Genomic DNA, 17,155 nt, shown 5'->3' with positions numbered 1-17,155 from the left:
GCGAAATGGCAACACCTTTAAAAACATGCAGATCCCTCAGGTCTAGCACTGGACATAGCTTCCAGTCTTTTTCGGAACGAGAAATTACCGTGGCATAGCACCGCGTTGCAGCCTAGGGCACCTGGCACTATGACATAGAGCCTCGTCGGGTGCCACTATCAGAGAAGCTAAAGCCGGCTCCACTGATAGCATGTGAGGCAACCCAAATGCAGGCACGTCCTGCATGGCAGCAAGAAGCCTTCCATCAAACATCAGCCTGGAAAACACTTTTGAGCCAGGCAACACGTCTGTAGTTCCTGTCCCTCGAAATCGTTCTGTGTGCGCGAAAAGATTGGCTTCCGGTGCCACACATTTATATAGGCTAACGGATGGCACTGTGATGTCACAAGTGACTTTATGTGTATTAAAATATCGACCTGCGCAAGCACATGAGTGACCCTTGAAGCACCGAACCACAGGAGGAATGAAATAGAACTGAGTTCATTTATTTGTTTACATGTCAGGGTTTGTGGTGATGTTGGTGGCAAAAATGGAGGACCCCAGTGTAGGGAAGGAAACATGACTTGCAGCAGCAACACTGATCCGACACAGACTGAGCAAAAGCAGGTATCTAAATACAAACAAATTCACGAGACAACAAGGCACACCTGGACAAGACACGAGTGGCTGAAGGAAGCTGATTGGTAGACAAGGAACAGTGCTAATGAGAACAGGTAGATGAGTTGAGAAGACAGGGCAACAACACAACATGAAACAAAACAAAATACAATATATTCAAAGCAATGCAAAGGTCCACAAACCCAGATAATGACAACATGATGCATGATCTACACAATATGGACAAAATTAGTGGGACATTTGGCCATTATGCCTACATGAATTTGTTCCCCCTTTGCAGCTATTAAATATTAACCTCCGATTTTCAGTGGGAATGTTTTTTCACTCATCTCGGAGAATATTTGTGCAGTATCTGGTCTAATTTATCTCAACATTAATTTGATGGAGTTGAGTTAAGGATGCTTAATTTCTAGACGCCAAACTACTCCATGTATGCCTTCATAGACCTAGCTTTGAGCACTGTTACACAGTCTTGCTTGAACAGAAAGGGGCCCTCCTCAAACTGTTCTCACAAAGTTAGCAGCATACGAAACGTCTTGACAAGACAAAGCCTTAAGATGCAGGAAGAATAGTAGCTTTAGTCCAACCCCTGATTGGTTGATAAATAAAATTTATGGTGCATTAGCTACTATCTCACCTTCATGTGTAGTAACTTTGAAAAAAAGCATTGCAGTGTTCAAATGTTCCCATTTGTCTAGTGAGCAGCTGCTACTGTTCAGCCCATACCCGTCTATCAGACTCCAGCTTTGACTGATGTTTTTGGCATTTTTACACAATATATTACCACAGAAACCTTATACTTTTCCCAATTCCTTATTGCCTCTTTTGGCTAAGAGCTGAATTCTGTATCGACCATTTAGACGGTTTTATAGGCCAACAAAAAGAAAATCCGTCAGCTTTTATTGACGAGGTTGTGTTGCTGACCAGCTGGACTAATGTTTGTCTGAAAAGCTTGTAAATTGGGATGAAAGGTCAGGGGTTGCTGTCACCACGTAGAGTGGAGAAGAAGCTTTTTAAGGTGGAGAGAAAGCCCCTTTATGACTCTTATAAAATATGACAGCTTCCTTTAGAGCACAATAGCAATTTTAATGGAAAGGAAATGAATGCGAATGGAGCAGGGAATTGACTCCGCGATTGGTGATGTAAGAAGGACCTATGTTCAAACCTCACAGGAGCCAAAAAACTACTTTTCTTTGCAAAGTTAGTGTTTCACTTCTTGAGATTAATGAGGGGTTTTGTCTGGATTTTGTCACGTCGTCCCAACACAAAAGTCAAACTGAACATTATCGGAACACTCCAGCCATTACCCTTGACCAAAGCACTGGCCCCAGAAGAGGAGCTAGTTATAGCCACTGAAAAATAAACTGCAAATTGACCACAAATATCTTAAAATATGATTATAAATGGTTAGAATTAGTTAGTGCACTGTATTTGATATCGATATGTCATGGGTGGGTGTGTTTTTTTTACTCAAATGCAGAAAGCAAGTGGAGGCCTATTTGTATGAAGCTTTATCTTCACACACACGCACAAATAAGTACTTGGTACTACAAACCCCAAGTTCCAATCAAGTTGGGATTTTGTGTAAAACGTAAATTTAAAAAAAAAAAAGAGAGGACAGAAAAGGGCAGGGCAGGATGTGGGAAACTGAGCAAGGCAGTGCTACTGTCGAGTGGTGCGGTCGGATTCTTTTTTAGTGTCTAAACACCTGTAAGAACCTGTGAGTTGATATGTTAGTATAACCTGTGTTGTTATTAGTGATTCCAGCACAAGTAATTTAAGTCCATAGTGTTTCAATCGAATGTATTAGTGAATGAACACCATATCACATGCATATTAGTCAACTGATATACGGAGTTGCTGAGCCGGCACATCAAGTAAGGGTGACATCCACTTTCTTTCAAGCCATCCATTCATCCATGCTCACTATTGCTTATCAAGAGAATAAGAGGCAGGGTACATCCTTAACTGGTCACCAATCAGTCGCAGGGCACAGACAAACAACCATTGACACTCACATTCAAATTTAGTCTTCAATCACCGACCATACATGTTTTTGAAATGTGGGAGGAAACGGACTACCCGGAGAAAACCCATATAGGCGCATGGGGAACTCCACGCAGGAAGGCCGGAGTCCATTTTAGAGCCCACGACCTCTAAACTTTGAGGTGAATGTGTTAACCAGTTTTCCACCGTGCCGCCTTGCTTTCAATCCCACTATAAGCGGAACGTCACGTGACCAAACCTGGAAAACAGGATAGCTGACTTCCTGTATTGCTATGCTAACAAGCATGACTACGGTTTTATGACTTATTGTTTGAAGCCGAACTTGTTAAAATGTTGTTTTCTTTATGGCTATTGCCATCGGACAAAAGTTAACACAAATATGATATATATAAATATATATATATATATATATATATATATATATATATAAACACGAACGAAGCCTAAACATTAATCTTTTCATCTTTGGTGGCTCTAGGGTGACATCTTGTGTTTAAAGAAAAAAACAGACATTATCGATCTTTAAAGTTCTTACAGGTGCTTTGTCACGGTCCCCTTCGCCATTCATCCGAGCAAGGAAGTAGTGCTCCGACCCGTTTTTGCTGATTGCCGAAGAAGGTTGCACATATACCCGATTCTTCTAATTTTGAAATGTTTAGTAGCTTTCCCTCTCAAATGCTCTTCACATTTCTCCACTGTTAACATCCGCTTTACAGATTCCATGTCTGCTCTACTGTGTTATAAGAAAGAAGTCTACTATATAAGTCATGACAAGGATATTACGCCACCTCTTATTTTTTTCCCTTAGGGGACAGAGATGTCTATTTGAGGTGTGCTGTCCATAAACTAAATTAATTATAGCATAAGATATCTATTAGAGCTGAAGTATTTTCTAATGTTATTTATTTTGTGGCATCACAATATGCACTTGGATTAAAGTTTGGCATGTGTTTAGCCTGCCTCTCACTTGCATTCTGTGCAAGAATGTGCACATGCAAATAAGGCTGAAATCCAGTGCCAGTGACCCTTTACAAGAACGAATCAGTGAAGGGCAACGGTACTCGTCAAGCCTTCATTACCAAAGAAATATTTGGTGCCGTGTGAATAGAAGGGAAAAGACAGTGGGAGAAACAATCATCCCCGAATCCCCCCTGTGACACTTCCTTTGAATCATACTCGTCGCTCCCCTCCAGTTTATGAGCCACGCTAGCTAACGGAGGATAATGTATTAGGGCTGTAATAGAAACCAATGTTTACATGCTGCACCTCGGATTTGTATGAGATTCAACAGCATTGATTTTACTTGTCAACAAAGGTCAGCAAGAACTCGAGAGGCGGCAATTACTTTATTTAAAATTATCTATTGACTGGCAGATCAATGCTAATTCTCATTTTGCTCTTTGTTGTTTTTCCACGCCACCCTCCATCCGTTGTATCTCCTGTTTCTTAGTCTGATAGTGTGATGATTCTTTTACTCTCCATTGTTTTAATCTCTTAATTAGTCTGAAGGACATCCAGCCTTCTGCCTCACATGCTCCACGCACATGTGGGTGTGTGCGAGGTGAGGCTAATCGAGAGCTTCTACGATAAATCTGCAGCGACACAGTAAAATGTATGGAGCTGTGACAGCTGTCCATCCCATCTTGTCCCTCCATCATGACAGTGAAAAAAATACAATGATATGATGTGTGATTTAAGGCTCTTATTCAGGCCATTAATACTGTTATCTATTTACGTCATGTGTCTTCTTCCATACTTTCTTCTCCACAGATCCAGCGAAGGTGGCGAGGATTCTATGTGCGAAAGTACATCCATAGCTTCTATTCACGCAAGAGCTATCTGGAAAGACTATCCAGAACAAATGAATTAGTAAGGTAAAAAAAATAATAATACAAACAATACACGTTTTGACACATTCTTTAATCTATGTTTTTAAATGTTTGTGGATCTGGTTGGTGGTTGTAAATTCTAATTATAATCTGTAAATGTCAGCAATGTTTTCACAAATGTTTACATAAGATCCTCAACATCCCTTATCTTATCGTGGGCCACAGACAAGTTGGAGGGAATTATGAACAGTTTGAAGTAGTAGTAAGTGTTAGCTCAAAACTTCCAGGCGTCTGCTAAGATGCAAACATCTCAAATTAATCAGAAAGTTAATCAGACCCACTTTAAATGGTGGGAAGTGTGCGTTAATTCCACAGCTAAATCCCGGTTATGAGAGGTTGTGCACACTTGTTTCTTTTACTTCCAATCTCCAATAAAAAAAAATCGAGTGGTACAGGTAACAAAAAAACTAATTTTAATTAGTACAGCTTCTCATGACATTGTGTAACACTAGAAAAGGGTGTTTGTCTGTATTATTGCTTTAAAGGATTAATACAGAAACATAAGGTTGGTCAGTATTATTTACTCAAGATTGCTTCATATGATCTTATTGGTTACCTCAGACTAGTGTGTGAGGGCGAAAGCAAGAGACATTGATGCTAACTAAGATCAGTCCTTGTAGACTAGATATTACCTCAGAGAAAATGTAAGGAAATTAAAGTGACAGAGAGACAAAGAATGAGAGCACTAAAAAGAGCGAAGGAGAAAAGTCCTTTAAAGTGCTTGAGGCTAAGCAAAGGGAGAAGTGAATGATGTGAAGAAATAGAAAATTAGCCTTTGACGTGCACCCCAGCTGCTGCGCACTCCAGGGCTTACCGCTAGAGCTACACCATCTTTTACTTTTGACAAAAAAAAAAAAAAAATGACACTTAGTTACATATTTTAACTTTGCTAATATATTTTACCGCAAAATATCTTTAGGCTTCTGCTAAAATTAATTGTAAATTTGTTATCGTAACCCTTGGATCACTGACTTCTCCCCCTACTTCCCAACAGCATTTGCACCTTTTTGTAAAGGGAGGAGGAATCAGGCTGTTAAAACCCATTAAGGAAGTGTTACCACTTCACTACAATAACAGAGACAGATGGATACATGCACAACCTCGTCCACTATTCTGATACTTTTATTTCATAAAATCCCTTATCCATCATCCAGACAGGAAAGAGTCTCCGTGCCTGTCCTGATTTTTATTTTTTATTTTATTTTTTTACCATAACTATTAAATATACTAAATTGAACACACAGTGATTAAGTATTTTACCCATTACTGCACAATAAGTAAATTGAGCATTTGTAATTTTGAAAACACTTAATTTCCATCCATCCATAAATTTTCTTTACCGCTTATCCCCACTTAGGATGCGGGCTGCTGGAGCTATCTTCGGGGGATGGTGGGGTACACCCTGAACCAATCACCAGCCAATCGCAAGGCACATAGAAACAAACAACCTTTCGCACTCACATTCACACCTACGGGCAATTTAGTCTTCAATCAACCTACCACACATGTTTTTGTGATGTGGGAGGAAACCGGAGTGTCCATAGAAAACCCACCCAGACATGGGGAGAACATGCAAACTCCACACAGGCGGGGCCGGGATCTGAACCCCCGTCCCCAGAACTGTGAGGCAGATGTGCTAACCAGTTCTTCACCGTGCCGGCCAGTGATCGCCTTTTAAATGTTAAATAAATAAATACAAATCACAGAAGATTAGGCTCATTTAATCGTGGCAGCCAAAATCACGATCATGAACCAATACAAGCACAGGGAGAACATGCACAGAAAGGCCTGAGCCGAGACTCGAACCCCAAATCTCAGAACTGAGAGGCAGACGTGCTAACCACTTAGTAACTGTGCTGACCAAGGTGAAAATCAACAATCAAATACATTTTATTTTATTAAATAAATATTGACCTACTAGTTAGAGGACAAGATATTTAGAAGTAAATTACAAATAATTCCAGACATTATGATGCTCCGGACACTGCCTTGAAGAAATTTTCCTCAACTGGACCTCTAACTTTTATTGGAGTCTCTGTCGGTTAATTCAAACCCCCCATCCCCATAACTGTGAGGCAGATATGCTAACCAGTCAGTCACCGTGCCGGCACACTTAATTTGAGTTGCCTAATTTGCATATCTAAATTCTTGATGCTGTTGAGAAACAAAAAATAATTAGTGTTACATTATTTTAAACAATCTTGATGAACTTAGACTATTTTAAATAATGCAGAACTACAAACCCCAATTCCAATGAAGTTGGGATGTTGTGTAAAACGTAAATAAAAACAAAGTACACTGTCTTGTAAATCCTTTTCAACGTATATTCAATTGAATGCACAACAAAGACAAGCTATTTAATGTTCAAACTGATGAACGTTATTGTTTTTTGTTTTTTTGTGCAAATATTCTCCCATTTTGAATTTCAAGACTGCAACACATTAAAAAAGCTGGGATAGTGGGCAACAAAAAACTGGGAAAGTTGAGGAATGCGAAAAAAAAAAAAACACCTGTTTGAACATTTAACAGGTGAACAGGTTAATTAGTAACAGGTGAGTCATTGCTTATAAAAGGAGCATCCCCGAAAGGCTCAGTTGTTCACAAGCAACGATGGGGCGAGGTTTACCACTTTGTGAAAAACTGCGTGAGAAAATAGTACAACAGTTTAAGAACAACATTTCTCAATGCACAATTTCATCATCTACGGTCCATAATATCATCAAAAGATTCAGACAATCTGAAGATATCGTTGCACGTAAGCGGTAAGACCGAATACCAACATTGAAGGCCCATGACCTTCGATCCTTCAGGTGGCACTGCACTAAACAACAGCATCATTGTGTAAAGGATATTTCCCCGTAGCCTCAGTAACACTTGTCAGTTAACAGAGTTTGTTGCTACATCTACAAATGCAAGTTAAAACTCTACCATGCAAAGCGAAAGCCGTACTGTGTCTCAACAACACACAGAAGTGCCGCTGGCTTCTCTGGGCCCAGGCTAATCCGAGATGGACTTACGCATGGTGAAAAGTGTGCTGTGGGTTGATGAGTCCACATTTCAAATTGTGTTTGGAAATCATGGATGTCATGTCCTTCAAGCGCAAGAGGAAAAGGATGTTATCAGCGCAAAGTTCAAAAGCCAGCATCTGTGATGGTATGGGGGTTTGTTAGAGCCCATGTTATGGGTAACTTGCATATCTATGTAGGCACCATTGATGCTGAAAGGTACATAAAGGTTTTGGAGCAAAATATGCTGCCATCCAAGCAACGTCTTTTTTCAGGGACGTCGCTGCTTATTTCAGCAAGACAATGCCAAGCCACATTCTGTATTTGTGACAACAGTGTGGCTCTGTAGTAAATGAGTGCGAGTACTATACTGGCCTGCCAGCAGTCCAGAAATGTCTCCCACTGAAAATGTGTGGTGCATTATGAAGCGCAAAATATGACAACGGAGACCCCGGACTGTTAAACATCACGCAAGAATGGGAATGAATTCCACCTAAAAAGCCTCAACAATTCGTTTCCTCAGTTCCCAAATACTTATTAAGTGTTGTTAAAAGGAAAAGTAATACAACCCAGTGGTAAACATGCCCCTGTCCCAGCTTTTGGGAGTGTGTGGCAGGTGTCAAATTAAAAATGAGTGAATATTTGCTTTTATATTTAACTTTATCAGTTTAAACATTAAATATCATCATCATCATACATTTATTTTATACAGTGCTTTTAAAGGGTAGTCAAAGACGCTTTAAAAATAAAATGAAAAATGATAGGATTCAAAAACAGAATTAGAATAAAAAATAAAACAAAGACAGGAATAAAACATGACAGAGTTACACATTAAGCACATTAAAAGCAGTTCGCAATAGGTGGGTTTTCAGTTGGGATTTGAAGGTGGAGAGATCTGAACAGTCACATAGGGGTTGTCTTTAACTGTATATCTTGTCTTTGTTGTATATTCAATTGAATGTAAGTTGAAAATGATTTGCAAATCATTGTATTCTGTTTTTATTTACGTTTTACACAACATCCCAACTTCATTCGAATTGGGGTTTCTATAATAACACGTAATTTAGCTGTCAACTACATGCATCTACTAAGCCCATCCTCTGCTGTGGTGGGGGTGTTGAGGTCATTTTCTTTCCAGTTAATCACTTTTTTTTTTGTGCCACCGGGGTCACAATCAATTAAAGCCACTCAGGCGTTTATTTGAAACATCCTGTCCCTGTGAGCCGCTGGGACCTTTTCTGCCGGATCAGTCATCCCGCAAAAGTCTCCTTTTTAATCCACCACTCTGCTCACTTCCTCTGTAAGACTGTACCTGTGTGTTTGTCCAGCGCTCCGAATGAATTATTCAAAGTCGGACTAATGGTCCCCATTTAGCACAGGCCGATCGACTGTGCATTGTAATCATATTGCTTCACTGGTACTATATGTTTTTCAAATAATTAAACAAAATTATGACTTAAAAGATACTCAAACAACAATTGCTTTAAATACATAATATTTGTTACATTGCATTGTCATCTTTATTCAGTCTTCTCAAGTGGATGCCAAAGCAACAGGTCCCATACCAAACCATATCTTACCATAATGTTTCAGCCCATCAGAAGACTGAAAAAACTCATTTCCAGAAACGGCACAAAAACAACTATGTCTACGTTCACACTGTAGGTCAATTCTGATGTAAAATAAAATTTATGGCTACGTTCACACTGCAGGTCAATTCTGATGTAAAAGAAAATTTACATCAGAACTGACCTGCAGTGTGAACATTGCCATAGTTGTTTTTGTGCCGTTTCTGGAAACTATTTTTTTTTCTTTTTCTTTTGCCCATATGTGACATGTATTTGATTATCAATGTGAACATTACAATTCCATCCATTTTTTACCGCCTATCCGAGGTCGGGTCGCGGGGGCAGCAGCTATAGCAGGGACGTCCAGACTTCCCTCTCCCCAGCCACTACATCCAGCTCTTCTGGGGGGATCCCGAGGCGTTCACAGGCCAGCCGAGAGATGTAGTCTCTTCAGCGTGTCCTGGGTCTTCCCCGCGGTCTCCTCCCGGTGGGACATGCCGAGAACACATCACCAGGGAACCGTCCGGGAGGCGTCCGAATCAGATTCCCCAACCACCTCATCTGGCTCCTCTCGATGTGGAGGAGCACTACTCTGAGATCCTACTGGATGACCGAGCTTCTCACACTATCTCTAAGGGAGAGCCCGGACACCCTGCGGAGGAAACTCATTTCGGCCGCTTGTATCTTGTTCTTTCGGTCACGACCCACGGTTCGTGACCATAGGTGAGGGTAGGAACGTAGATCGACTGGTAAATCGAGAGCTTCGCCTTAGCTCCTTCTTTACCACAACGGATCCACATCACTGCAGACGCTGCACCGATCTGCATGTCGATCTCTCGTTCCATTCTTCCCTCACTCGTGAACAAGACCACTCCTCCACTTGGGGCAGGATCTCATCCCCGACCTGGAGAAGGCACGCCACCCTTTTCCGACTGAGGACCATGGTCTCCGATTTGGAGGTGCTGATTCTCATCCCAGCCTCTTCACACTCGGCTGCGAACCGCTCCAGTGAGAGTTGGAGATCACGGCTTGATGAAGCCCACAGAACCACATCATCTGCAAAAAGTAGAGATGCAATACTGAGGCCATCAAAACGGACCCCCTCTATGCCTAGGCTGCACCTAGAAATTCTGTCCATAAAAGTTATGAACAGAATTCGTGACAAAGGGCAGCCTTGGCAGAGTCCAACCCTCACCGGAAACGAGTCCGACTTACTGCCGGCAATGCGCACCAAACTCTGACACCGGTCGTACAGGGGCCGAACAGCCCGTATCAGTGGGTTCGGTACCCCATACCCGCGAAGCACACCCCACAAGACTCCCAGAGGAGGTCGAACGCCTTCCCCCAGTCCGAAAAACACATGTAGACTGGTTGGGCGAACTGCCATGCACCCTCGAGAACCCTGCGGAGGGTGTAGAGCTGGTCCACTGTTCCATGGCCAGGACGAAAACCATACTGCTCCTCCTGAATGCGGGATTCGACTTCCCGATGGACCCTCCTCTCCAGCACCCCTGAATAGACCTTACCAAAGAGGCTGAGGAGTGTGATACCCTGTAGTTCGAACACACGCTCCAGTCACCTTTCTTAAAAAGGGGACCACCACCCCAGACTGCCAATCCAGAGGCACTGTCCCCGATGTCCACGCGATGTTGCAGAGGCGTGTCAACCAGGACAGCCCCACAACATCCAGAGACTTTAGGAACTCCGAGCGAATCTCATCCACCCCGGGACCTTGCCACAGAGGAGCTTTTTAACCACCTCAGTGACCTGCCTCAAATTTCCTCAAAGCCGCCTGGAAGTCTTTTTCCATGGCCTCACCAAACTCCTCCCATGCCCGAGTTTTTGCTTCAGCGACCACCAAAGCTTTTTGATGGCATCCCCACCAACGGGTTCGGGGATTGCCGCCACGACAGGCACTGACCACCTTGCGGCCACAGCTCCGGTCGGCCGCCTCAGCAATGGAGGCGCTGAACATGGTCCACTCGGACTCAATGTCCCCCGCCTTTCCCGGAACGTGAGCAAAGTTCTGTCGGAGGTGGGAGTTGAAACTCCTTCTGACGGGATTCTGCCAGACGTTCCGAGCAGACCTTCACAATACGGTTGTGCCTGCCAGGTCGGACCGGCATCTTCCCCCACCTTCGTAGCCAACTCACCACCAGGTGGTGATCAGTTGACAGATCCGCCCCTCTCTTCACCTGAGTGTCCAAGACATGCAGCCGCAAGTCTGATGTGTGCACGTGTGGACACCCTTATGCTTGAACATGGTGTTCGTTATGCACAATCTGTGATGAGCACAGAAGTCCAATAACACAACACTGCCCGGGTTCTGATCGGGGGGGCATTCCTCCCAATCACGCCCTTCCAGGTCTCACTGTCATTGCCCACGTGAGCATTGAAGTCCCCCAGCAGAACGATGGAGTCTCCAGCAGAAGCACTCTCCAGCACCCCCTCTAAGGACTCCAAAAAGGCTGGGTACTCTGAACTGCTGTTTGGTGCCTGGCATAAACAACAGTCAGGACCCGTCCCCCCACCCGAAGGCGGAGGGAGGCTACCCTCTCGTCCACCGGGGTGAACCCCAATGTACAGGCGCCGAGCCTGGGGACAATAAGTATACCCACACCTGCTCGGTGCCTCTCACCGTGGGCAACTCCAGAGTGGAAGAGAGTCCAGCCCCTCTCAAGAGAACTGGTACCAGAGCCCAAACTGTGTGTGGAGGCGAGCCCGACTATATCTAGTTGGAACTTCTTGACATTGCACACCAGCTCTAGCTTCTTCCCCGCCAGAGAGGTGACATTCCACATCCCTAGAGCCAGCTTCTGTAGCCGGGGATCGGCTCGCCAAGGTCCCTGCCTTCGACCACCGCCCAGCTCACACTGCAACCGACCCCTATGGCCCCTCCCACAGGTGGTGAGCCCATGGGAAGGGGGACTCACGTTACCCTTTCAGGCCCGGCCATTAGGCGTTCACCTTCGAGCCCCACCTCCAGGCCTGGCTCCAGAGGGGGGCCCCGGTGACCTGCGTCCGGGCAAGGGAAAACGTCTTCCTGAATTTTTCATCTTCATTACAATTCAATTTTTTTTCAAATCCGACCTAGGCCTCTTTCGTATGTGGATATAAATCGGATATGTAATTGTAGTCTGGACGGTCAGGTCGCACTCGACCAATACGTCATCAAAAGGCAAAACCATCACAATTGTTTGACAAAACAGACGCGTGAAAGAAGAAGAAAAAGAACAGTCAGTGGTAAAAAGAAGATTATTTTGAACTGATAAAGATATATGGCGGTGGACCAATCACTTCAAGTGCAAAATCATTGAAATTGCCACAAATACGTCAGGAGGAAGGGCCATAATTACTTCCATTAACACACTGCGTTTCGTGTTTGGTGCGCATGCGTGTCACTTCACAGACACATTCCGTTCACCTTAAAAGGCACCTTTGTTTTTGTCATTAGAATGCATACATAAAAAGATCAGATTTAACAAAAAAACAAAAAAAAAAACTCAATTGGGCTTCATGCCCTGCAGTGTGAATGTAGCCTATGACTAATTATAAAAAAAGGGTAATCAAAGGGTAAGTATACAGCAGGACAAATATCAAATTAGGTGGTTCCTAAATACCGTGCTTGAAAATAAAGTTAAGAAAACCATAAAAGATTAAATAATAATAATGAAAAAGAAACAAATCTAGAATCATGTTTTTTGCTTTTTTGTTTTTCAGATAAAGACAAAAAAATTAGATACAACAAAGCCTCTAAGGGTCGAACACATTCATTCCTTGATGCTGGACGACCTCTAATTTGTTGGTACAAACTTTCCAAAAGAGAATACACAGGATCTTCAGTTTACGACGAAATTCACGACGTAACGTAAATTTGTACTTGTCATAATTACAATAAATATTTATATGAAAAACACTTCCAAACCATAATTATGAAAAAAATCACATGAAAACCAGTACGTGTAACCATGCTGCGTAATAACTTATTGTACTCTGCTGTTCAGACAGAGTTGTAAACCTGTAATAAAAATAGAAATAACATTCTAGGGTCAAACTGTTGTATGACAGATGTACAGAGCATACAAATAGTCCCCTGTATGTGCATATATATATGCACCCCTGTTCAAAAGTGACTATTTGGTTACATAAAAATGAGACCACGATAAATAATTTAAAAACCTTTATCACCATTAATGACCTATAACCTATGCAACGCAATTGATATTTTTTTCTTTAGACAAGGGAAGTTTAAATAAATGACTGAACTAAATATGGTTGCACAAGCGTGTACACCCTTTCATAACTGGGATGTGAATTAATGGGAATCATTTGAGCACACACCTGCCACCATTTAAAGTAACTCTGATTAAAATATATTTCTAGCAAGCTTTTGCTGAAATTCTTTTGCTTTCTAGTAGAAGCCTGAAGCTTTTGTCCTAAGACCCCCTTTGATTACACCTTGTCGAAGGTCCCCGATCCAGATGAAGAAAAACAGCCCCAAAGCACCTCCAGGCTTCACTATAGGTACTGTATGGTGTTCCTTTGGTGATGTTTGCGCCTAACATATAACTTTTGGAAGTATGGCCAAAAAGTTCAACCTCTGCTTCATCAGACTAAAACAAACTCGTATTTAAAATGAGTTTGAATGTGATTGCATTATTCTGAGCAGAGCCACATACATCCCAGTTGTAAGAGGGTGTGCACACTTGTGCAACCACATTATTTCAGTTGTTTATTCATAACTTCCACTTTCAAAAAGATTCAAAAAGAGTCAAGAAGTTAAATTGAGTTCTACAGGTAACAGGTCACATTAATGGTTTATAAAGTTTTGAAATTGTTTCATCTTGGTTGCATTAATTTTACAACACAAAAACATGGCATTTGAACAGGGGTCTGTAGACTTTTTATATTCACTGCATATGCTTTGGAATTATTTATTTTTTTGTGCTTTTGCTTGATCACTTTAGCCAGCCTCTAGCCAGAATCTCCCCTCTTTCATTTTCTAATTCTGCTTTGTATCACCCTCTTCCCCCCATCACCACCACCATCAGTTCACTGTGCTTTTGTATCCATCCTTCCTCTCCTTCTGCATAGCCTAATGAAGTCAAGACCCCAGCGCAGTCCCCACTCTGCCTTAGTTTTCCTGGGCACCCCAACAATTTATCACTTTGTCAGCGAGACACTTAAAGTTCCTGGGCTTTAATAAGGGCACGCGGTGGGACAATGGGGGCAATTAGGAAAGCAGAGCAAGGCTGTTTTGCATATTTACTAAATGTGCTGGAGTCATCGCCGCTGCCACCAACACGGCCTGTTGGCTGCATGAATTATTCCTCTATCTGCCATAAACAGCTGGGTAATTATTACTGCCATCATCTGATAAATATTCTCCTTATGATGCTGTAACAACACAGGAACATTTGTAACTTATTTTACTTTAACTTATAGAAATGTTCAGACAGTGTGGCTGAGGTTATTTATTCTCCTCTTATGTGGCGTCTCACATCCTCCAGCTGCTATTTCTCCTGTCTCTCGTTTCTCCAGCCTTCTTCATCGCTCCCTTTCTCGTGTCCCTCTCAAGGACATTGATGAAAGGCGAGCTGCTACACTGGAGTGGGACCTGCACTGCCAACACTCCCCGCTTTTATGCGTCACTCTTTCTTTTGCAGCTTCTTTCTGATCCAGTTTGGGTGGAGACAAGTTCACTCCCTCAGTTTGATTGGATTTGTATATTGAGTGTGTGTCTGTGTGTGTGGTATAGCATAATCTGGCTGCTGTGCTCTCCTTGACTCTTAAGAAAATTACTTTTTAGAAGGAAACAATGGAGGGACATGAGGACAGTTTGAGAATGTTTCAACTTTTTCAGAAAAATAATGATAGAATATAACTGTTAGTGTGGCACCTGGTTTTCGTGCTATACAGAAGGAACTGATCAATTTGTGAGTCACTTAAATGGGAAGTCAGTGTAAGAAGCTCAATATCTTGAGCTGGTCATTTTCTGAATTGACTGGCTGACACCCCTTTCTCCTCCATTTGCCTGCTATTGAATCATTTAATTGGAGCAATTAAAGCAGCCAATCAGGTCACGTCTCCATTAAATATTTAGAACTTAGCCAATTAGTTACACTGTTGCTGGCCTTGATGACCGCAAGTGTGGCCCGCTGTCCCGCAATGCCTCAGTCTCTGATATCCCATCAGCCTTTGACTCCCCATTCTGAACCAGGAGGTAAATTATTGAGGGAGAGGTGGGAAATTTAGCTGTACTATATTAGCCATTAAATAAGTGAGCAGACCTGGGTCACGTCAGTTTGGGTTTCAGTTATTTTAGAGTGCTTGAAGTGAGCTTGATTAGCTCATGTATTCATGTATTCACCACAGTACTGTATATTATATTTTCGCAGTTCTATGAATAGCATGTTGTGCGTTTTGTTTCTTTCTATTATACTATATTTTTCTTTTTTTCCAATTCATGGAATTTGAAGATGAGCTGTAACCTCTTAGTTGAAGACAATCCATACCAGTTTGCTTGTCAGCTTCTACTTTGGTGAAAAAAATAAACAATTCTTTAGGAAATAACAAAAACTTAAATATCTTCCTTGGGTGACACTTTCGCCACCACAAAAACATAATTAACTGTACAGACAGTTAAAGTAACATTTTAACACTCTTGATACTCACAAGTAACTAAATAAATTAGCCATTGTTTTTTGAACGTCATAAAAGTCTCAAACTAATAAAGTTAATGACAAATATGATGCCACCCGCAACTTATTTCCTTTTCAACTTTATGTGTCATACAAGTTTAAAAATAATTTAGGCACTTTTGCACTAGCCCAAAGTATTGCTTAGTTCTTGGTGGAACGTGAGTATGCTTACTACACAATGTACTGTATATCACACCACTTTCTGTGTTACAAAAAAGCCCAAGAAAATACAAAGTGTGCGCTTAGAGTTAATCCTCCTCGCTGAACTGAGCTCTTGTGAGGAAGCTGATGTCTCAGGTGACTGAGGGCAGTTCAAAACTAAAATAAAAAGTGTTGATAGAATTCTGAACCGTACCACCATAGGGCCTTTACAATTTAGAGGTTACAATCTGGTTTTCATTGGACAGCAACGTTAAACACGTAAGTAACCAGTAATGCAAGTAATATTTACACCAAGTACCACCACAATTACATTAAAACAAATGTTAAAATACAGTAGTGTAGTAGGCCTAAGTCTTCATCAAAACAGTGCAGAGGTTTTTCTAAAAAGTAAACAGTATTTAATATCGTTGTAAGCCACTGTAATATTATGCACAGTTTGAACATAAACACTGTGCTTAAATACAGTATAAGAAAACAGAAAAACTGTACTTAACCCCTTGATGCCTATTTGTCACTAAACCTTCTCCATTCAGAATGCAGTCAAGTTAACATTTGTGTTCTTACAATGCCTGTTCATGTATATTCCTAAAGGAACCTTTTGATTAATGAATTATTTAATTACAAAGTATTGCACATAAGTAAAATAATCCATCCATCCATCCATTTTCCGTACCGCTTGATCCTCACTAGTGGTACCCGTGCCACACTTTGAGAATCACTGCACTAATGTGATGGCGAAATGCATTACATTTATTTTTCAAGGCACTCAAAGACCCTTTACAATTGTCAGCATTATTCATTCACTCCTTAATCACACCCTGGTGGTGGTAAGGTACATATCTAGCCACAGCTGCCCTAGGGCAGTCTGACGGAAGTGTGGCTGCCATTCTGTGTCTACGGCCCCTCCGACCACCACCAACCATCCAATCACATTCATTCATAGGCAATGTGGGTTAAGGGACACAGCGGCAACATGCGCTTGGATGAGGATACGAACCAGCAACCCTCTTGTTGCAGAGTTTGCAGGATGTACACTTCCCCTCTGGCACTATCTTGTGGTACTTTTGTGCAAATAAACTATTTGGCGGTGAGAGGAGCAGGTTCATTTATTCAGGCCATTGCCAAAAGTAGCGCTTTGCCCCCATAGGCAATTAAACACCTTTTTTAGGAGTTCTTCAATTAGGCGCAGAATTTTTTTATTCATG

The 17,155-nt window shown here is 41.9% G+C and overlaps 1 protein-coding gene across 1 annotated transcript in view; it reads left to right on the top strand.

Moving 5' to 3' along the window:
• Positions 1-17,155, top strand: part of spata17 (spermatogenesis associated 17) — a 45,623-nt gene that overhangs the window by 12,168 nt on the left and 16,300 nt on the right. Inside the window, exon 5 of the mRNA XM_061701487.1 lies at positions 4,396-4,499. Within this exon, the coding sequence (XP_061557471.1) occupies positions 4,396-4,499 (104 nt within the window). The remainder of the gene's footprint in view (positions 1-4,395; positions 4,500-17,155) is intronic.

Source organism: Phycodurus eques, chromosome 2 (assembly GCF_024500275.1).
Source record: "Phycodurus eques isolate BA_2022a chromosome 2, UOR_Pequ_1.1, whole genome shotgun sequence".
Taxonomy (NCBI): domain Eukaryota; kingdom Metazoa; phylum Chordata; class Actinopteri; order Syngnathiformes; family Syngnathidae; genus Phycodurus; species Phycodurus eques.
This window is presented reverse-complemented; position numbering and strand designations above follow the sequence as displayed.